At 37.3% G+C, this 22,815-nt stretch overlaps 1 protein-coding gene across 18 annotated transcripts in view; it reads left to right on the forward strand.

Annotated features, from left to right (window-relative positions):
- Positions 1-22,815, forward strand: part of CPED1 (cadherin like and PC-esterase domain containing 1) — a 310,448-nt gene that overhangs the window by 46,301 nt on the left and 241,332 nt on the right. For all 18 annotated transcript variants that reach the window (XM_005550620.5, XM_074035873.1, XM_065542507.2 and 15 more), the window contains one exon: positions 12,126-12,232. In XM_005550620.5, coding sequence (XP_005550677.3) covers positions 12,126-12,232 — 107 coding nt within the window. The remainder of the gene's footprint in view (positions 1-12,125; positions 12,233-22,815) is intronic.

Raw genomic sequence — 22,815 nt, forward strand, 5'->3', positions numbered from 1 at the left:
GTAGAACACTTGGTGTGTAAGGTTGATTTCTTAAGCAAATACTGGAGAGAAGAGCATTCAGCAGTGTGAGCTCCATACTGCTGGCATACGGGTTTGTAAGAGCTTGGAGTTTCAGGGGCCAAAAAAGGCAGGTGCAGCTGGAGAACAGGAGTGTTTGGGAAAGGGAGGGGTTACTTCTGGGGAAAGGAGACTAGAAGATTTGGTTTGAGTAGATGTGCAGGGACTTGGTTGGTTTGCTAAGGAATTTGACCTGTATTGTTCTGACAAGGATGAGATCTGTATTTTAAAAGAATAACTCTGACTATAGGAGGAAAAATAGATTCTAGAAGGAAAAATAATTAGAAGGAGGGAGACTAGCTAGAAGACTTTGCAGAGATGATATCTTAGATTTAGAGAACGGGATAGGATTTAGAAAGGACAGGAAATGTTTCAAAAATTTAAATTTAGAATTGATGGTGTTTGAAATTAATAAGATTTGGGAATGAGATGTGAGTACCAGTTGAAGATGTCCTTATGCCTTCTAGTTTGAGGAACAGTGGCTATAGCCTTGATGATTAAAAAAAATGTAGGGCTAGGCACAGTGGCTCAGGCCTGTAACCCTAGCACTTTGGGAGCAGAGGTGGGAGGATTGTGTGAGCCCAGGAGTTTGAGACCATCCTGGGCAAGACAGTGAGACCCCTGTCTCTACAAAAAATTTAAAAATTGCCAGGTATAGTGGTGGGCAGCTGTAGTCCAAGCTACTCAGGAGGCTGAGGCAGGAGGAACACTTGAGTCCAGGAGGTCAAAGCTGCAGTGAGCTGTGATCACACTACTGCACTCCAGCCTGGGAGACAGAGTGAGGCCCTGTCTTTAAAAAAAAAAAAAAAAAAAAAAAAGGAGAAAGAGCAGGTCTTTTGCTGGGAGATAATGGGTTCAAATTTGTACGTTTTCAGCAGGGAATCTCTTCTAGAGTATACTGGAAATGCCTCTTGAAACATAAGAAAGATTAAGAAATGTGAATTTCGGAGCCAATGACAGAAGCAATAGTTAAAACCATATATGTCAATAAAATGCCAAAGGAGATGTTAAATTTAGAGGGAAATAGCAATAAAGGTAAAGGAAAGATAGGGATTTGAAGGGCTGCATGCATTTAAAAAAATTTTATTTCAATAAGTTTCTGGGGAGAAGGTGGTGTTTGGCTACATGAATAAGTAACTTAGTGGTGATTCCTGAGATTTTGGTGCACGCATCACCCAAGCAGTGTACACTGTACCCAATGTGTAGTCTTTTATCCTTCACCACCCCCCACCTTTTTCCCCAAATCCTCAAATTCCAGTGTATCATTCTTATGCCTTTGCATCATAGCAGCTCCCATATAATACTGAGAACATATGATGTTTGGTTTTCCATTCCTGAGTTACTTCATTTGGAATAAAAGTCTCCCAGTTCCATCCAGGTTGCTGTGAATGCCATTATTTCATTCCTTTTTATGGTTGAGTAGTGTTCCATGGCGTGTATATATGTATACACACACACACACACACACACGCACACACATATATATAATTTTCTTTATCTACTCATTGATTGATGAGCATTTGGACTGGTTTTATATTTTTGAAATTGCAAATTGTGCTGCTGTAAACATGCTTGTGTAAGTATCTTTTTCAAATAATGATTTCTTTTCCATGGGTAGATACCTAGTAGTGGCATTGCTGAATCAAATAGTAGATCTACTTTTAGGGTTTTAAGGAATCTCCACACTGTTTTCCATAGTGGTTGTACTAGTTTACAATTCCACCAACTGTGCAAAAGTGTTCCTTTCACTGCATCCATGCCAACATCTATTTTTCTTTTTCTTTTTTGGTTATGGCCATTCTTGCAGGAGTGAGGTGTTATCACATTGTGGTTTTGATTTGCATTTTCCTGATAATTAGTGTTGTTGAGCACTTTTCCATGTGCTTGTCAGAAATTTATATATCTTCTTTTGAGAATTGTCTACTCATGTCTTTGGCACACTTTTGATGGGACTGTTTGTTTTGGTCTTGCTGATTTGTTTGAGTTCCTTGTAGATTCTGGATATTAGTCCTCTGTTGGATGTATACAACGTGAAGATTTTCTCCCACTCTGTGGGTTGTCTGTTAATTCTGCTGATTATTTCTTTTGCTGTGCAGAAGCTTTTTAGTTTAATTAAGTCCCTTCTATTTATCTTTGTTTTGGTTGCATTTGCTTTTGGGCTTTTGGTCATGAAGTCTTTGCCTAAGCTAATGTCTAGAAGGGTTTTTTCTGATTTTGTCTTCTAGAATATTTATAGTTTTGGGTCTTAACTTTAAGTCTTTGATTCATCTTGAGTTGATTTTTGTATAACGTGAGAGATGAGGATCCAGTTTCATTCTTTTACATATGGTTTTCCAATTATCCCAGCACCATTTGTTGAATAGGGTGTCCTTTCCACACTTTATATTTTTGTTTGCTTTTTTGAAGGTCAGTTTGCTGTAAGTATTTGGGGTTATTTCTGTGTTCTCTATTCTGTTGTATTGGTGTATGTGCCTATTTTTATATCAGTACCATGCTGTTCTGGTGACTATGGCCTTATAGTATAGTTTGAAGTCAGGTAACGTGATGCCTCCAGATTTGTTCTTTTTACATAGACTTGCTTTGGCTATGTGGCTCCTTTTTGGTTCCATATGAATTTTAGGATTATTTTTTCTACTTCTGTGAAGAATGATGGTGATATTTTGATGGGAATTGTATTGAATTTGTAGATTGCTTTTGGCAGTTTGGTCATTTTGACAATATTGATTCTACCCATCCATGAGCATGGGATGTGTTTCCATTTGTTTGTGTCATCTTTGATTTCTTTCAGCAGGGTTTTGTAGTTTTCCTTATAGAGGTCTTTCAGGTCCTTGATTAGGTATATTCCTAAGTATTATAATTTTTTGGCAGCTATTTTGAAAGGGGTTGAGTTCTTAATTTGATTCTCAGTTTGGTCACTGTTGGTATATTGCACAGTTACTGATTTGTGTACATTAATTTTGTATCCTGAAACTTTGCTGAATTCATTTACCAGTTCTAGAAGCTTTCTGGATGAGTCTTTAGGGTTTTCTTTTTTCTTTTTTTTTTTTTTTTAATTAATTTATTATTATTATACTTTAAGTTGTAGGGTACATGTGCATAACGTGCAGGTTTGTTACATATGTATACTTGTGCCATGTTGGTGTGCTGCACCCATCAACTCGTCATTTACATCAGGTATAACTCCCAATGCAATCCCTCCCCCCTGCCCCCTCCCCATGATAGGCCCCTGTGTGTGATGTTCCCCTTCCTGAGTCCAAGTGATCTCATTGTTCAGTTCCCACCTATGAGTGAGAACATGCGGTGTTTGGTTTTCTGTTCTTGTGATAGTTTGCTAAGAATGATGGTTTCCAGCTGCATCCATGTCCCTACAAAGGACACAAACTCATCCTTTTTAATGGCTGCATAGTATTCCATGGTGTATATGTGCCACATTTTCTTAATCCAATCTGTCACTGATGGACATTTGGGTTGATTCCAAGTCTTTGCTATTGTGAATAGTGCCGCAATAAACATACGTGTGCATGTGTCTTTATAGCAGCATAATTTATAATCCTTTGGGTATATACCCAGTAATGGGATGGCTGGGTCATATGAGACAATCCTAAGTCAAAAGAACAAAGCTGGAGGCATCACGCTACCTGACTTCAAACTATACTACAAGGCTACAGTAACCAAAACAGCATGGTACTGGTGCCAAAACAGAGATATAGACCAATGGAACAGAACAGAGTCCTCAGAAATAATACCACACTTCTACAGCCATCTGATCTTTGACAAACCTGAGAGAAACAAGAAATGGGGAAAGGATTCCCTATTTAATAAATGGTGCTGGGAAAATTGGCTAGCCATAAGTAGAAAGCTGAAACTGGATCCTTTCCTTACTCCTTATATGAAAATTAATTCAAGATGGATTAGAGACTTAAATGTTAGACCTAATACCATAAAAATCCTAGAGGAAAACCTAGGTAGTACCATTCAGGACATAGGCATGGGCAAAGACTTCATGTCTAAAACACCAAAAGCAACGGCAGCAAAAGCCAAAATTGACAAATGGGATCTCATTAAACTAAAGAGCTTCTGCACAGCAAAAGAAACTACCATCAGAGTGAACAGGCAACCTACAGAATGGGAGAAAATTTTTGCAATCTACTCATCTGACAAAGGGCTAATATCCAGAACCTACAAAGAACTCAAACAAATTTACAAGAAAAAAACAAACAACCCCATCAAAAAGTGGGCAAAGGATATGAACAGACATTTCTCAAAAGAAGACATTCATACAGCCAACAGACACATGAAAAAATGCTCATCATCACTGGCCATCAGAGAAATGCAAATCAAAACCACAATGAGATACCATCTCACACCGGTTAGAATGGCGATCATTAAAAAGTCAGGAAACAACAGGTGCTGGAGAGGATGTGGAGAAATAGGAACACTTTTACACTGTTGGTGGGATTGTAAACTAGTTCAACCATTATGGAAAACAGTATGGCGATTCCTCAAGGATCTAGAACTAGATGTACCATATGACCCAGTCTTTAGGGTTTTCTAGGTATACAGTTATATTATCAGCAAGCAGCAACAATTTGACTTACTCTTTGCCAATTTGGGTGCCCTTTATTTCTTTCTTTTGTCTGTTGCTCTAGCTAGGACTTCCAGTACTATGTTGAATAGAAGTGGTGAAAGTGAGCATCCTTTTCTTGTTCCAGTTCTCAGGGGGAATGCTTTCAACTTTTCCCCATTCAGTATAATGTTGGCTGTGGGTTTGCTGTAGATGGCTTTTATTACCTTAAGGCATGTGAGGAGTTGCATGGATTAAGAAGGGGCTTTCAACTTATCGTGTTTCATTCAGCTCACTCCTCTTGGCTGTGACAGTTTCTCAGACTTTCTATTTTTTATGACCTTGACAGTTTTGAGAGGAACTGGTCAGCTATTTTGATGTCCCTCAGTGGGAATTTGCCTGACGTTTTTCTCATGATTAGACTAGAGTTATGGTTTGAAGGAGTGTGAACACAGAGATAAAGCATCATCCTTATCACATCATGTCAAGAGTTTGCACTAACCACATGACTTAGCTCTGTTCATGTTAACCTGATTATCTGACTGAGGTAATGTTTGCGAGGTTTTTCCACTATATTCTTTTATTCCCTCTTTCCATATTGAACTATTTGGAAAGGTGTCACCATATGCCATTCACACTACATAACTGTTTTAGAATTATTCTGCATGACAGATTTGTCTCTTCATCACTATGTATTTATTTATTCAGTCAGTTATTTGCACCATTACGGGTTCAAGGATATTTATTTTCTACTTTAGCTTATAATTAAATATTATTCTATTTATTTAGTTGCCCAGATTGCTCCAGCTCTAATCGTTGACTTAAGTGTGTCTTTGACGTACCTTTATTGTTGCTTTTCTTTGTTTGCTTGTTTGTTTGTTTTTGAGCACTTTCTTACTTTCTGACACTGCAACAGTCTAGGCTTATCTTGTGTGTTTCCTGCCCCAACCCTTTAATCAGTGATTCCTCCAACAACATGGTTCCTTTTATCAGAGAATGGTAAATAAAATTAATTATGGGTGCTATGGTACTGTTCCATAGATGTACTACATGAAGAGTGCAGAGTAAGGAATTGGTTAATGCAACTTGAGAAATTTGGGAAGAGATAGAGGTATTCGCAATGGTTAACTTATATCCAACTAATCTTGTGGTGGAATCATGTATAGACCCTAATTTATCATCAATAAGCTAAATATGTACTCATGAACATAATACTCTGCACTAATCCTGATAAAGGATGGATACGGGTAAATACTTTGTTATTTAATCAGGATTTTATAATTTAGTTGTGAAAAGAAGGGTAATACAAATGAACAGTGAACAGATAAAATATCCTCACATATTATATTATAAAGGAATATTATAAATTACTAAAAAATGAGACACCTTTAGTACTTCACCTTAAAGAAAAGAAACTCAGGAAATCATCCTTGTTGTATCCTTATGGAATATGATAGTTTAATATTGTGAATAAGTAAATGAGGCTTGGCTTTTGTAGCTTTATATTCTAGAAGCTCTTGGACAAGTTTATTTCCCAAACTATACTTTACAAATCTGTTCTGCCTCAAATTAATGTGTAAGTGTTTACAGAAAATTTCCAATATGTAAAGCACTGGAATCTCCCATTTGTTTTTATAATTTAAGCACAATGAGTTATTAACTTTGTTCTTCTCATGTTTATTTCTCCTCTTTTATCCTTACCAGCTAAGAACCAAAATCAGATTTATTTCATTTTTTAAAAACTAATGTTTTTCTATTATTCTATTTTTAATTATAGAATAGAATTTCAATATACTTGCTTTTGATTTAATTATAATTGTTTGCCGTTCACGTGCAGTTATTCACTGATTTACTCATTTATATATTTTACAAATACGTGGCAAATGCTTTATATTTCAGCCACTATTTTAGGTACTGAGAATCTAGCAGTGAACAAAATAGATATAGCCTCTGCCCTCATGGAGCAGACATTCAAATTGGGGAAACCATAATAAACAAATACAGAAATATATATATATATATATAAATACAGATTATATATATATATATATATATCTATATAAAATCTGTGAGACAGTGGTAAATACTATGGAAAAGAAGAAAGCAGGAATAGACTTAATATTGTTAAATTTTTATTAAGTGTGCCAGAAAATTAAAGTTGTCATTCCTTGAGAATAAACAGCATTTGATGCTAGTATGAATGATGCTATCTCAGAGTTCTCTGTTGTTCTCTGGATTAAATTATGGAACTTGCAGATGTTATCAGTGAAGGAGGTCATTTGTGAGTCAGGAAATGAGTGTTTGCTTTATGGCAGCCTGTCTATGAGAAACTGGAAATATTCTAAAGGCAGCCTCACTCCTTATTGCAGATACTTGATTTTAAAACAAAACCAAACAAAAACTTCTAAAAATTGCTCTTTTAACACGAACAGATGTTAGCTGGTTTCTGAGAACACTTAGAGAAGGATAAAAACTGTAGTCAGTGCCATTTTATATCTGAATTAATTGATCTGGATCCTGACATTTCCTTCCAAAATTGTCTGAGAAGTTTGTGTCTTTTCCAGAGATAACACTATGAAGGCATAAGAGTGATTCGTGTTATCAGCAGTTTTGCTTCTGAGAGTTTGGGAGGTGCCTGTAGGTTTTTCACATTTCTGTAATTCTGAGATGGGGACTGGAGCATCCACATCCTGTTTTCCTAGAACTATGCCCTATGACCTTTCTATTTAAGACCTTGGTAAGCCTGATCAGGAAGTTCTGGTTTCTCTGCTACAGGGAAAGAAATAATTTTAACAGTTAAAAAAAAAAAAAAAAAAACTAAGAAAGTTTTAGGGATATATTTTCAAAAATAGATAGAGTTCAGGTACATATTTCTAGTTCCCGAGTACCTGTGAGGTAAATACTAGCTCCTTTTGTATAGGAAGATTTAACTTTGATTACCAGTGGTATTGCCAATAGTATGATGGGGCACAATACCTAGGTGAGGGTCTAGGGATACCTGAGTTATACCTGCTGTAGTTATTTCTTCCTCCGAGCTTCCAAAGAAAAACAGATGCACTGGACAGTGGAGAGAAAGGCTAGAGTTGGATAATTTCTGTGTCTGTTTCCTCACATGTAAAGTACATGTAATAACACGTAAAAATTGTTTCTACTCCACAGGGTTGTTGGAAATATTACATAAATTAATACATGTAAGGCATCAATAGCTAAATTTATTTGTTGCTTCCCTGTTTTCAAAGGAGATAATGGTGTAATGTTCAAGGACATGGCCACTAGAACTAGTTGTTTGTATCCAAATTCTCTTCCCACCACTAACTGGAAGGGTGACCTTGGGGAAGTTATTTAACCTTTCTGTGCCTGTAAAAAATAGAATAATCATATAAAATAGATTATTGTATGGGATAAATGAGATAATACAAATACGTGGAACAATATTTGGCACATTGTAAGTTCTGAAGTACTATTAGCTGTTGACATCATTGTTACTACTATTTCTACTACTCATTTATTCGTAGTGGCTTTGGCCCCCAAATCCTAATGCAGTATTCTAAAGAGCAAGGCTAAATCACATAGGGATGTCCTTTTCCCCATGCCAGGAGAACCTAAGAAGTCACTATCCAAATTGACCAGGGGCTTTGCCTATTTTCAGCTAACACAAATCTGATGTCTTAGCACTTCTTACTCTAATGTCAACCTTCTCAGTGCAGAAAAAGCACATTGAGTAGACACAAACAACGAGCATTTACTCCAGTGCTTAGAAAGAGCCTGTCCTAGGCCATTTACAAGTATGGCAACAGCCTTGAGACAGGCGCAACATGGAAAACAGTCTAATGAGAGAGTGAATGAAAAAGGGGTGAGGCAAGGCCCAAGCAGGAGCAGATTCTGAGCCACTTTTGCACCCAAACTGGGAAGAAGAGATGTAAGAAAAAAAGATGATCAGAGACCACTCTTGATTTTTCCAGGCTCTGAAAGGAAAGAACCCTAAGAGTTGCAGCCCTTACCACCTTTAATGTAACCAACAAAATGTCCTTGGAGTTGAATGACCTTCCCCAATCTTATGGAATAGCATGATAAATCTAGAGATCAAAGGGTAGATTCAAACATCCCTCTAGGACTAATTAACCAAATAGCAGTTTGCCTGATGTTATCTTAATAAAACCAATTTATCTAATGAACAACTCTAATTCATTAAAAGCTAATACACGGAACATCAATTTGTCAAATGGCCAGCTCATGGAAACGTGGAACACTATTGTTTTATGCCAGGTCTAGAATGGTGTGCTGCTATCAGAGATAGAGCCCAAGCAGAGTTAGGGCCAGGTGTGGGGGTAACAGACCACCGCAAACTGGAGAACATGTGGGGAGTGGCTCCAGCCAGTCACTGCCTTGTAGGATATGGACCCAGTGTTACCAGAGCTTCCAAGTTTTCAAATAAAGGCTGAAATTGGAATTTTCTATGTGAATTGTGCTGACATTTGCATTTTGGCAAATACTTAAAACAAAAACAAAACAAACGCTGTGCAGGCCAGGTGTATCCCGTCTGAGGGCTTGACTTGCCTGTGTGCTTTTAGTTTACAGTCGCTGCTGGAGACCTAGGGCATTGGCCTCCTAAATGCTCATGCTTTCAGCTGTGAAATGTGGCTCCAAAGTCCCACAATATATAGTAATTTGTCATTGTGCTGAGGTACAAATTTGTATCCCAAATGCTCCAAGGCTAACTTCTCAATGTGATTTACTTAGCTAGTGAAAGTGCTTTGATCTCGGCCCAGTTTCTACATTTCAATGTGGTTTTAGGGTTTCTTTAACTAAATTTTAATACATGGTACCTCTCATGAAACAAGTAAAACTTCATTAAAAAAAGAAAAAGGGCTTTGGAAAGCAGGGGAGGGAGTTGACTTCCAATGTTGGAAATAGAAATGAAGACAAAGTGAGAAGGTCTACTAAATGTGTAACTAGGAAATAGCTTTGGGGACATTGAGGTGGGATTCAATGTGGGTAACAGTGAGGGTTTTGAGTGGAAACAATCAGCGTTTTTAAACTGTGCTAGCAAGCATTCGGGAAGAAGGTGTATGAAGATATTACTTGAAATTTCAGTTACACTTTACTTCATTTTAAGAGGAGATTTGTGGACTATACACTATTTTTAAATTATTAATTTAAAATATTAATTAAACATCTTTGAGCGATGAGGGGGTCACCCTTATGAATGCCAAAAAGCTGTGTAATGCTGTGTAAGTTATTTTACTTTCTCCCACTTTGTTTTTAATTTGATCCCTCAAAGAGATTGTTGAGGGCAGTGACTTTCTGCTCTTTTTTCTTTTCTATTTACTTTCATACTTTGAGTACAATGTTCTGTTCATAGAAGATTCTTAATAAATTCAATGCTTTGAATTATTTAAATGTGTCTTTCCATTTTAAACATTTATGGCTTAAATATATATTTCTATCAACTCTAGAAATGATGTATGTGCCTTGAATAGTGAAGAAGGGTATGCTTTAGACGTGGAGGAATATAAAACTTACTCCGAGACCAAAACGCCGCAGGTCATGATTTGAAATCGCTCTTTGCATATCTTTATCTTCTTAAAATATTTAGTTGGGAATCATATGACAGGAAGTTTCTTCTAGGGTTCTAGCATTTCCTGGGCTAGAAATGATATAGAATAAAACAGTCTTTGTGTTTCGCTTTGAATCCAAATCAAAAAGTTTGGGATGAAAAAGTCAGATGCACTTTTAAAATAAAGTATTGGAATCATCATATAGTATTTGGTTTTGTCTATAGGAATCGATGGGAAATTTTCTTGAAAGTGAGAGTGTATGGAACAGGGTAGATCTTGCAAGCCTAAGGCCGTGTTGCTACATGATGAGATTTCTCTCATCCCCAAATCAGCTGCTGCTCCTCTCCTTGCACCTTTGCCTTATTGTGCTGTCTTCCAGCATCTTGAGATACATCAGACAAACAGAGAAGTTCTAGGACAAGAGCTTGATTCAATTGCCTGGACTCCTTTGTTGGTAGAAAGGTTTCCCTTCCAGCAACAGGACAATTAAAAACAGGGGAACCAGTAGCCCAGACAGCACAGGACTTGTGAAGTTGAAAAGCACAGGACTTGTGATTGGTGGGGAGTGAAATTTCATTTCTAATTGTCATAGATACCTCTTCCTTATTAATACTTTTCTTGTAAAGCTGTTTTTTGGAAATATTATGCTTCTCAAGTGAGAAATTCTGAAAAAATTTGAAAAGAGAGGTATTAAAGAAGTTGGTTGCTTCTAGGCTTTTTAGAAGCTACTAGACCTAATGCAGGAGATGACTGGTGAGGTCTGGCATGAATAATCACTCGAATATTTATCCCATGATTGATCAACAAAAGAGGTGATATATATAGGAATTGCTTAATTGTTTTTTGAATTGGATTTTCATCCAAAATAAGGACTATTTCCTAAGTAATACCAGTTCATTTAGACATTACCCAGTGGGGTTTTTTTCTGGTTATTTTTGAGATGCCTGTTTTTATATTGTCTCTGAATAACATTAAAAATTGAAATACATTTCTTCTGTTGCTTTTATTTTTGCTTTTTCTCCATGAGGTAATGTGTTTACCATGCTCTCAAGGAGTAGTTATTCATGCATTATTCAAGAAATATTTTTAAAGCACCAATTATACATAGGGCATGTGATCTATATCTGTATCTATATGTAGATTTAGATATATAGATATATAGCAATATATATAACAATATATATAAAATCAAAGCGAATAAAGTTACACAAATGTTAACTTTAAAATGTTTAGAGATTAGGCAAGAATGTACCCTTCTGAGATTATTTTGGCAAGTTCGTATGATTTATTGGCAAAGAGTTTTGTTCTTGGTGAAATAGCTGAAATATCATTTGCTTTCACCCGTGTTATACTCCACAGTTTGAACTGGACTCTGCTGTGTATAACTAGATTACAAATTTCTTTTATGCAAAACCTGTTGTTTTTATTTTCATTGAATTTTATTTTCTGCCTATTACATTTTCTTTTATGAAACATTACAAACGTAAATTTGATATTTGACGTTTAGATCTGTGAAAAATAGTGGGAGTATCCAAGCCTGGAACAAAATATTTGATGTTTTCACTTCTTATCATTATTTGATTTCACAACTTTCTTCTATCTTAAAAGATTTTATTATTTTTCCTCCCAAATCTATAAAAAAGACTTTATTAATTTTTAAAATAAGTGATTTAAGGTATTCTAATTTCAATCTTTTAAATGAATTTTATGTCTTTAGACAATTAAATTTTCTATAGAATAGAATACTAAATATAGAAATATTAGAACTTCCAAAATTTAAAATTTGAATTTTAGTTATTTTATTGACTTTTTGTCTTAAGTATATTTGAGATCATTTACTTGTGTTTTAGAATTTAACTAATTACATTTTTTATCTGAAGATTTAAATATTGCCTTTAAAATATCTGATGAAAACTTATTTGTTTTGAATATTCTTTTGCTTTTAGGTGATCTGGGCTCTTGGGATCTGCTCATTTGCCTGTCTTCTAAGAAAGCAAAAGGAAAACCCTGCATATCCAAGGAGGTCATGTGCCAGTTAGGTTTACATCAAAAGGTAAATACTCTCAAAATGTGCACAGATTTTATCAAGCCTACAGATATTAACACTGGTATTTCCTGGTCTATAATGTTTAAGAGTCTTACAGAATTAGCATTATTATATCTATGGAGAATCTGCCAACTGGCCATGCCTTATATACCTTACCATAAAATAGTCACCACTTTCTGTTTGATAAGATCTCCCTCAGCTTCGGCTGCTGCAGATACTGTTGTTTTACTCAGCAAGACCCAACTTTAACTAGAAGTCTGTAGCCTATGAAGTGTTGCTTAATCTGACCACTTGTTCACCGAAGTGGTAAAGTCTTTATTTTTTAGATGCCTGTTCTAATTTTTTCTAACTTAAGTTGGTATCTTAAGTTACAATAAAATTAAAAAAATTTCTAATTACCTTTTAAAATTGACATTTAGTACTTACTGTTTATATTGTGTGAACTTTTATAAATGGTTTTAGAAAACTTAACTAAAAATTATCCAATGTTTACCATGTGCTAGTCACTGTGCTGGAAAATTTACATATTGTTGATACCTGCAACAAATCTGTAAGAAAAGTGCCAAATCCAATAGCTCCTATACTGCCCCTAACTGGAGATGGAGTATTGTACCCAGATCACTTGATATTCCTACAATTCACCATCTAGATAACTCCTTTTTTCTAACTCTTCACTTTTTTGGCATTTGGGCTGAGCACACGCTTTTGTGACTCTATGTACATCTCTGGCCATTCCTCCTCTGTTGTCCTTATAATCAACTTTTCTCTGCCCATTCTTGGAATGCCTGTGTTGCCTAACACCAATCCTGAAATTTCAACAACCATTTGTAGTTGAGATTCCAAAATCTACCTAAGGTACAGAGCACTTTCCCAGGCTTCGGGCTTGAATATGCAACAGGCTGCTGAACATCCGCATTTGGATGTCCCACAGACATATCAAACTCAACCTGGCGAAAACTGACTCATTCCTTTCCTCAGTAAATTCTCTTCTGCTCTTGTGTTCAGAAGCTTCAGAGCTTCTGTTTTGTTTGTTATAAGCAGAATCACCCAGTCTATCATCTCCCAAGATAGAAATTACCCACTTTGTCGTCTGCTAAGATAGAAGGGCCACCACTGTCGAGCCCTTCCTTCTTCTTTCTTGGCATTGACCTTCTATCGATTGCCAATACTGCTGAATTTAACCCCTTAACATGTTTTTTGTCTTCTGTTTTTGTTTTGTTTTTTGAGACAAAGTCTCCCTCTGTCACCCAGGCTGGAGTGCAATGGCATGATCTCACCTCACTGCAACTTCCGCCTCCCAGGTTCAAGCAATTCTTGGGCCTCAGCCACCCAAGTAGCTGGGATTACAGATGTGCACCACCATGTCTGGCTAATTTTTGTATTTTTAGTAGAGATGGGGTTTTGCTGTGTTGACCAGGCTGGTCTCGAACTCCTGGCTGTTAGGCAGGAATCTAGACCCAACATGGTGGTATCACCCAGCATGGCAGGCCCTTTGTTAGGACTTCCCGCCCTTCACTTCCTGCTAAGACTTTCAGCGTGCCAAAAAAGTCCACCTCCGCCAAAAAACCCCCACTCTGTGCAAGCTCCTGGATACGTCATTCCTCAGAAACCGAAACCTACAAACCCCACCTACTTCGCCCTATAAAAGGCCCCCGATACCCACCCCGAGGGCGACTTCCTCGGCCTTCCTCCTAGGAGACTGGTGAACCTTGCCCACAAGCCCAGTAAAGGCTACCTCTGTTCTCATCTGCCTCATGTCTTCTTGCTTGGCTCCCCATTACATTACACTGGCCTCATGTGATCTACCCGCCTTGGCCTCCCAAAGTCCTGGGATTACAGGCCTGAGCCACCATGCCAAGCCTACCTCTAAACATTTCTCACATCTGTCATCTATTCTCTGTACTTACTACCTTTATTCTGGTCAGATAATCATCATCTCTTACCTGGGTTATTGCTAAATCTTCCTCAATGGTTTTCCTGAAGCGAATATTTTACCCCTGAAATCTATGCTACTCACAATTATGAGATGAAAAATATAAAATGGTGAACTTGCCTTTTTACATCTATGCTTGAAATCTTGAATGGCTTCTCATCAATCCTAGAATAAAGTCTTAGTATTTGCTTTGTATTAGGCTTCTGGGAAGAATTAAATGCCATACTCATAAAGGTGTATCTGAAGACAAACTAATGAAGAAACTATTTACAGAAGTTTTGGCAGGGTAAAATAAAGTAAAAGGCCTAGTGAGGCGCTCAGGAACCAGCAACATTATAAAAGTTTTACCACACTGGGTTGTAGGAGGGATGTGTAAAAGGAATGGTGTAGCCAGAATCTCATAAGAGCTGGAACCAAGAAGGAGGTGTCCTTGGAAAGGTGCCGTAAACTTAGGGGAGTGTAGCCTTTGCCATATCACAGACCTGCAGAGAGGAAGCCTTGCGGATAAACACCCCACCTCTCTCTACTCCCACCCTCCAATCTCTTGCCAATGCCTCCCATTGGTCCAACCTAACTGCTAGTCAAAGGGCAAGAGATTCTCTGTGATGCCACCCACAAAAGTCAGCCTCTTGGGGAACAGAGCAGGCGGCCCAGTCCTGGAGGACCAAGTGGTGACTATTTAGCACAATAAGCTAGTCAAGGTTTTTTGCGAATGGCTTTTGCCTAACAGTACCCTTCTCTTATATCTTTCTAACTGGGTGTCATGCTGCAAATGATATGAAACTGCTTATTATTCTCTAAACCCTGGTGCTGTTTTCTGTCACATACCTTTATTCTTAGTGTTTTCTCTGCCTGAAAGGCTCTTTCTCAGTCCTCTTTACCTCAGTGATTTTCAACCAGGGAGAGATTCTGTCTCCTCTAGTAATATTTGGCGATGTCTAGAGATATTTTTGGTTTTGTCACATGTAGGGGGGATGGTTGGTACTGGCATTGTAGGTTAAAGTCAAGGATGCTGCTAAATATTGTATAATGCCCACAACAAATAATTGTGTGGTCAAATATGTTCATAGTGGCAAGGTTGAGAAACCTTGATGTGGTCCCTTGCCTTAAAGTCAGCGCTTAAGTCTGTTACACTCAGCACCACTATCACCCCAGAAGCTCCAAAGCTTTTGTTTTGTTGGTTATAAGTGGAATCACCCACTTTGTCATCTCCTAAGATAGAAATCTGGTCTTCACCCTCGAGCCCTTCCTCTTCCTTGTCATCTACAATTGCCAATACTATGGAATTTAACCTGTAAATATTTCTCAGATCTGTTATCTATTCTCTGTACTTACAACCTTTATTCTGCTTACCTGGATTGCAGGCAGGGCTTCCTGGCCTTTCTCTTCCTAGATATTCATACAAATCCTCAAGCATATCTCGAATTCTATACTTATCACATGGTTCATTTTTTTTTTTTTTTTGTCATCCGCAAATACACGTCAGGCTCCACCAGCTAATGAGGACAAATGAGGTCACATTGGCATTAGTATTGATATTTTGGGGGCAATACAGGTTTTTTTTTGTTTTTTTTTTTTTGTTTTTTTTTGAGACAGAGTTTCACTCTTGTTGCCCAGGCTGGAGTGCAATGGCACGATCTTGGCTCACTGCAACCTCCGCCTCCCAGGTTCAAGTGATTCTCCTGCCTCAGCCTCTGGAGCAGTTGGATTACAGGCGTCTGCCACCACGCCCAGCTAATTTTTTGTATTTTTAGTAAAGACGGGGTTTCATCATGTTGGCCAGGTTGGTCTTGAACTCCTGACCTCAGGTGATCCACCCGCCTTGGCCTCCCAAAGTGCTATGATTACAGGCATGAGCCACCATGCCTGGCTCGCCTGCAATACAGGTTTTGTTTGTTTGTTTGAGATTAGAGTCTTGCTCTGTCACACAGGCTAGAGTGCAGTGGCCGATCTCCACTCACTGCAACCTCCAGCTCCGGGTTCAAGCGATTCTCCTGCCTTGGCCTCCCCGGTAGCTGGGATTACAGGCACATGCCACCACAGCCAGCTAATTTTTGTATTTTTAGTAGAGATGAGGTTTCACCATCTTGGCCAGGCTGGTCTCAAACTCCTGACCTTGTGATCCATCCGCCTCTGCCTCCCAAAGTGCTGGGATTACGGGCATGAACCACCATGCCTGGTCACAGGTTTTCTTAAGAAGCTTTCTGGTGGGTCTCAGCAGCTTGGGCGGCGAGAGGAGCGGCAGCGGCCAGGCAGCCCCGCTTCGCAAAGGCTCTCAGTGCGATGAGGCCTGCAGGCACCTGGCATGCGCCCTCCTCGTCACCAGGATGCCCAAGAGGAAGGACATGAAGGGACCACCAAGAAAGAGCCCAAGAGGAGATTGGCGCAGTTGCCAGCTAAACCTGCTCTCGCAAAAGGGGAAGCGAAGCTGAAAAATGCAGCAGCGAAGGATACATCTTCAGACAAAAAAGTGCAAACAAAAGGGAAAAGGGGAGCAAAGGGAAAACAGGCCAAAGTGGCAAACTAAGAAACTCAAGAAGATTTACCTGCAGAAAACAGGGAAATGAAAACTGAGGAGAGTCCAGCCTCTGATGAAGCAGGAGAGAAAGAAACCAAGTCTGATTAATACCGTATACCATGTCTTATCAGCGGTCCCTTTCTCTCTTCTTGTGCAATCCAGAGGACTATTTCTTATCAATTATTTTGTAAATGCAAGTGTTTTAGTAGCTCTAGAAACATTTTTAAGAAGGCGGGAATCCCACCTCATCCCATTTTTTAAGTGTAAATGCTTTTTTTTAGAGGTGAAATCATTCGCTGGTTGTTTATTATTATTATTATTTTGGTACAACCAGAAAATAGTGTGGGACATTGAATTATGGGAGACTTTGACTGTCTCAGGTGTCAGCTTAACATTCCATAGATGGGGGGTTAGATTTTATATCCTATAATACAAAGCATATTAAATGGCAATCTGGAGTCAGTCCTGCATTTAATGTCTTGAACATTTTTAATTACTTCTATTTCCTTGTTGTTTTTTAGTAGAATTGTTTCCTAAAGAAAATCGCTCCTTGATCACGGCTCTCCCTGTCGGAATTGTGTGCACGCTGTAAGATCTTTGATTGTGGCAGTCCTGTTTTCCTAATAACTTTGTTACTGTGCTGTGAAAGATTACAAATTTGAATATGTAGCGTACATGCTATTCAGTTGTGAATTGGTGAGACGTATATAACAGCTTATTAGCATGTGAAGATACCGATAGCCTCTTAAGGAAAATTTGCTTCCAAATTTTAAGGGGGAAAGTCGCTGGAATAACTTTAAAAAAGAATTACAATACATGGCTTTTTAGATTTTTGGTATGTGTGTTAAGAATTGTGTACAAATTTAAATGTCTGTACTGATCCTCAACCAGTAAAATCTCAGTTATGAAAGAAAAAAAAAAAAAAGCTTTCCCATCTATTTCCCTCGCAGGTGTCTTCCATGTACTTAGAAACAGTGTTTTTGGTATGCTGTTTCAGACCATTACACCAAATATATTGAAGAACACTCCATGCTACTTTCGCTGTCAATCATGGCTCCTGTGACAGTTATGTTCCCAGCCTGGGGTGCAAAATCTCTCCCCACAGCTGTAAAATTTTGAGACACCCAAAGTCCGTGCATTCATCAGTCCTATATGAATTGAAACTAGACTTTGTTCAGTATACATTAAAGAGAACATTATTCTATTTAACTCAGTTCTTCACTTTGTTTCCTGAGCCCCAAAACGTATGGTTGGTACCTGGACAACACAAAGTCACACATAAAAACTCTTCCCGTGACTCTTCTGTCCCTTCTCCTCGGGCTTTTGTGGTCAACTCTTGCACCATCACTCACTAGCTAAAGGATTTTGGTCACATTATTTAATCTCTGTAGCCTTCAGCGTCTTTTCCTGCAATAAGAAGGCATTAGACACTGGACAGTCTCCAAGACACTTGCTGGTTTTAGGTTTGCATGAGTCACTGGAGATGAGTGGAATATGTGAAGAGAAGAGAGCAGAACGGATCAGCCAGTGATGGCAATGTAGAAGGCGAGAAGGGGGTTATGGGTGAAATAGGTAGAGAAGGAAATTATAAAGTATAATGTCAGTTGTGCTGGGATTCTCCTTTTAAATTTAATTTTTTATTGTTTTTGGAGACAGAGTCTCACTCTGTCTCTCAGGCTGGAGTGCAGTGGCGCAATCTTGGCTCACTGCAACTGCGGCCTCCTGGGTTCAAGTGATTCTCATGCTCAGCTTCCCAAGTAGCTGGGATTACAGGCATGCACCGCCACACCTAATTTTTTTTTTTATTTTTAGTAGAGACTGAGTTTTGCCATGTTGGCCAGGCTGGTCTTGAACTCCTGGCCTCAAGTGATCCGCCCCCTTGACCTCCCAAAATGCTCGGATTACAGACATGAGCCACTGTGCCTGGCCTTAATTTTTAATTTTGACATAATTTTAGACTGACAGAAAAATTGCAATGATAGTACAAAGATTTTTCCAAATACCTTTCACTGAGCGTACTTTAATGTTAAATCTCACATACACATGATACTTTCATCAAAACTAAGAAATTAATATGGATACAAACTGTTAACTCAATCATAAATGTTATTCAGATTGCATCTTTAAAAAAAAAAAAGTTTGCCCCTTTTCTGCTCCAAGAACCTATCTAGTACCCCTCATTGCATTGAGTTTTCATATCTCCTTACTCTCCTTCAATCTGATGCAATGTTTTTTTCTTTCATGACCTTGACATATTTGAAGAGTACTGGTCAGGTATTCTGTAGAATGATCCTCAATTTGGATTGGTCTGATGATTTCTTCATAAGGTTATGAATCATTAGCAAGAATTTCATGGAAGCAGTCTACCCTTCTCAGTGTAAAATATCAAGGGGCATATGATGTCCTTGTCTCTTGTTACTGGTGATGTTCACCTTGATCACTTGGCTAAGGTGGTGTTTGTTGGACTTTTTCCCTATATAATTAATAAACATCTTGGGAGATAATATTTTGAGACTGTACAAAGATCCTGCTTTTCCTTAAATTTTGCCTACGAATTTTAGGATCCAGAGGTGGATCTTGCTCACAACAATTTTTATTCTGGTGTTCTAATGGCGATTTTCGATTTCTCTTATTACTTTCATAATTATTCATTGAAATTCCTCTGTAAGGAAGAGCTAGTCTTTCTCCTGCATTTATTTATTCAATAATTTGTTTATGTCAGTATGGACTAATGGATATTTGTTGTATTCTATGGGTTACAAATCAGTACTATTGTTATTAATTTTTTGTTGTTGCTCAAATTGTTCCAGCTTTGGTCATTGAGAGCTTATTCATGTTGGCTCCTGGCTCTTTTGACATGTCACGTGTTCTTTTCTTGGACACTTCCTTATTGTTTAGCACCTTGAGACACTCCAAATTCATCTTGCATTTTTCCTGTGCCAGGCTGGAATTAACCATTTATCCAGAAACCCCATTCCTGTTATTGCAGAATGATATTTAAAAACAAAGATCTGGGTACTAGGTGTGCCCATTGCTACTGGGGTGTCATTGAGTTTGGGCTCTCTCAGCAGAGAGAGCTTGGACATGTCTGTATGTATATTAATCCATGCAAACATACACTTGTATTTATTTCTGTGTCTGTCTCTATATGTACATATTAAAAAGCTGATTCTTACCATACCCCTGTTTGCTATCCAACACCACAAGGTTTATTATAGCTTTATGCTGTCCTCATTTGTAACTTCTTTCTCAGATAGTGAGAAAATTTGATCTCATTTACATCATATTTCCCTATTTGTTTAACCCTAGCATACACATACATTAGTTTCAGAATTATTAACCTATACCCCTGTGAGAAACAAATTTACTAATAAAAGTGAATGTTTTGTGTGTGGTCTTTTTGCCTAATAATATTCAGTCAAAATATTATTTTCTGGAGGTAGGGCATATCTTTTTTCCTTGCTCCCTTCGCTGTGGCTATGTCACTCAGTAATATAGTTAGGGTCATTTGCTGCAATTTATATATTATTCGAGTCCCCAACCTCCACCCCCACTGCAAATCAGGGTTGAGTTTTCTTTTTAAATTTACATGTAGTAAAATTCATTATTTGTGGTTTATAGCTCCATGGGTTTTGACAAATGCATAGTTATGTATGCATCCTCACCCCTCAGTCATGGCAGAATGGTCCCATTATCTCCAAAATTCACTTGTTCTGCACCTTTGAAGTCATCCCCTCCTGTGATCCGTACCCTTAACAGTCACCACCAACTTATTTTCTGTCCCTATTTTTTGTTTGTTTGTTTGTTTTTGGTTTGTTTGTTTGTTTTAAATAGAAGGTCATATGAGTAGAGTCATATAATTTGGAGCATTTGGGGTCTGGCTTATTTCACCTTAGCAAACTCATTTCAGATTCATCCCTGTTGTGTCAATTAGTTTATTCCTTCTTATTGCTGAATAAGATTCCATTTTATGGTCGTACCACAGTCTGTTTATTCATTCACAAGTTAAAAGACATCTGGATTTGTTCCAGTTTATGGCCATGATGAATAACACTTGCCATAAACATTTGCATACAGGTTTCTGTATGAATATAACTTTTTCTCTCTTAAGGGTGATTCATATGGTAAATATATGTTTAACTTTAAGAAACTTTAAAAACAATTTTAAATTTAAAAATTTAAAAAATGTTTTAACTTTAAGAAGCTGCCCAAAGTTTCTATAAATATGGCAAGTTGCAGTTCCTTTTATTTAAAAAATAGAGAAAGTCAACTCGTCAGCACCCATCAACTCGTCATTTACATCAGGTATAACTCCCAATGCAATCCCTCCCCCCTCCCCCCTCCCCATGGTAGGCCCCGGTGTGTGATGCTCCCCTTCCCGAGTCCAAGTGATCTCATTGTTCAGTTCTCACCTATGAGTGAGAACATGCGGTGTTTGGTTTTCTGTTCTTGTGATAGTTTGCTAAGAATGATGGTTTCCAGCTGCATCCATGTCCCTACAAAGGACACAAACTCATCCTTTTTGATGGCTGCATAGTATTCCATGGTGTATATGTGCCACATTTTCTTAATCCAGTCTGTCACTGATGGACATTTGGGTTGATTCCAAGTCTTTGCTATTGTGAATAGTGCCGCAATAAACATACGTGTGCATGTGTCTTTATAGCAGCATGATTTATAATCCTTTGGGTATATACCCAGTAATGGGATGGCTGGGTCATCTAGTACAATGGTACATCTAGTTCTAGATCCTTGAGGAATCGCCATACTGTTTTCCATAATGGTTGAAAGCAGCACACCAACATGGCACAAGTATACATATGTAACAAACCTGCACGTTATGCACATGTACCCTAGAACTTAAAGTATTAGGAAAAAAAAAAAGTGCCTAAAATAAAAATTCTAGCTTGTTAAGTATAAAAAAAAAAATTAAAAAAATAAAAAAATAAATAAAAAATAGAGAAAGTCACACATGAAAAATTTCCTGCCTTCAGGGTTACCTTTACAGTAAATTAATTTTTTAATCTTTCTGTAAGCATATCGTTTATTTCATGCTTTTATCTGATTGTGAAGCAATATTTACATAGCTATCACAATAGTTAATTATACTAAATGTGGGTATATTACACAAACACTAACACAAATTACAGGTGTGACATAAAATATAATTATATGTGTAAAATATACATATAATAAATAATTATGTATATAATTATACATTCATATAGTTCAGTTTTTTCTGTTGTCACTAGTAAAAATTCACTCTATTATTTGTTGATCACAAGGTCCATAGTCAACACTTTGTTTTAATGAATGACTTGAGCAGCAAAGCCTATAAAGCACATTTATTTAAAGACAATTGTTTTATAGAGATGTTTTGGAAACTGTTTTAGAAAATACAATTTCTCTCAGAAATAAATAGAAGTACAATTGTTTCCTGGATATTTCAAAAAAGAAGAAACGAAAAATAGAAACAAAAAAAATCAAAATTTTAAATGTGTTTTATCTAATAATTCTATTTCTCGGAATTTACATATTATTCTTTCTGGTCAGAGGATTGAACAATGATTATGCTAATAGTGTTACTTATTATAGTAGAAAATTGGAACCAAAGTAAGTATTTTCGAAAAAAATGCACATGAAACATGATTAATCAAATGCACATGATACGTGATTAATCAAATGGAAATGCTCCTAATATGAGTAAAATAAGCAAATCAGAAAACAGTTTATATGTTCCAAATCCAAATTGTGTTTCTAAATATATGTAGAAAAATACTGAGTAACTAAAATGTTGTGTTTCTAAATATATGTAGAAAAATACTGAGTAACTAAAATGTTAGGAATGGTATTTCTTTCTGGTTGGAAAAATTGTGAGTGATTATTGTTTTCCTCTTTACATGTAACTAAATATTCTATCATATGTATATGTTAATTCTACCATCAGGAAAAATACTGTTTTAAGTAAGGGCAATCCCCTACTTAAAATAAGTTTACCCTGCTAATTCTTATAAAAAAAGAAAAAACAACAAACATTCATAGTTGAATTGATCTGGCAGTTGGATGAGGCAATACCATTATTTTCTATTCATGTAAGTATGCAAGTTGTGAATCACTGCTTTAGCAGACAGTCCTAAA

Source organism: Macaca fascicularis, chromosome 3 (genome assembly GCF_037993035.2).
Source record: "Macaca fascicularis isolate 582-1 chromosome 3, T2T-MFA8v1.1".
Taxonomy (NCBI): Eukaryota; Metazoa; Chordata; class Mammalia; order Primates; family Cercopithecidae; genus Macaca; species Macaca fascicularis.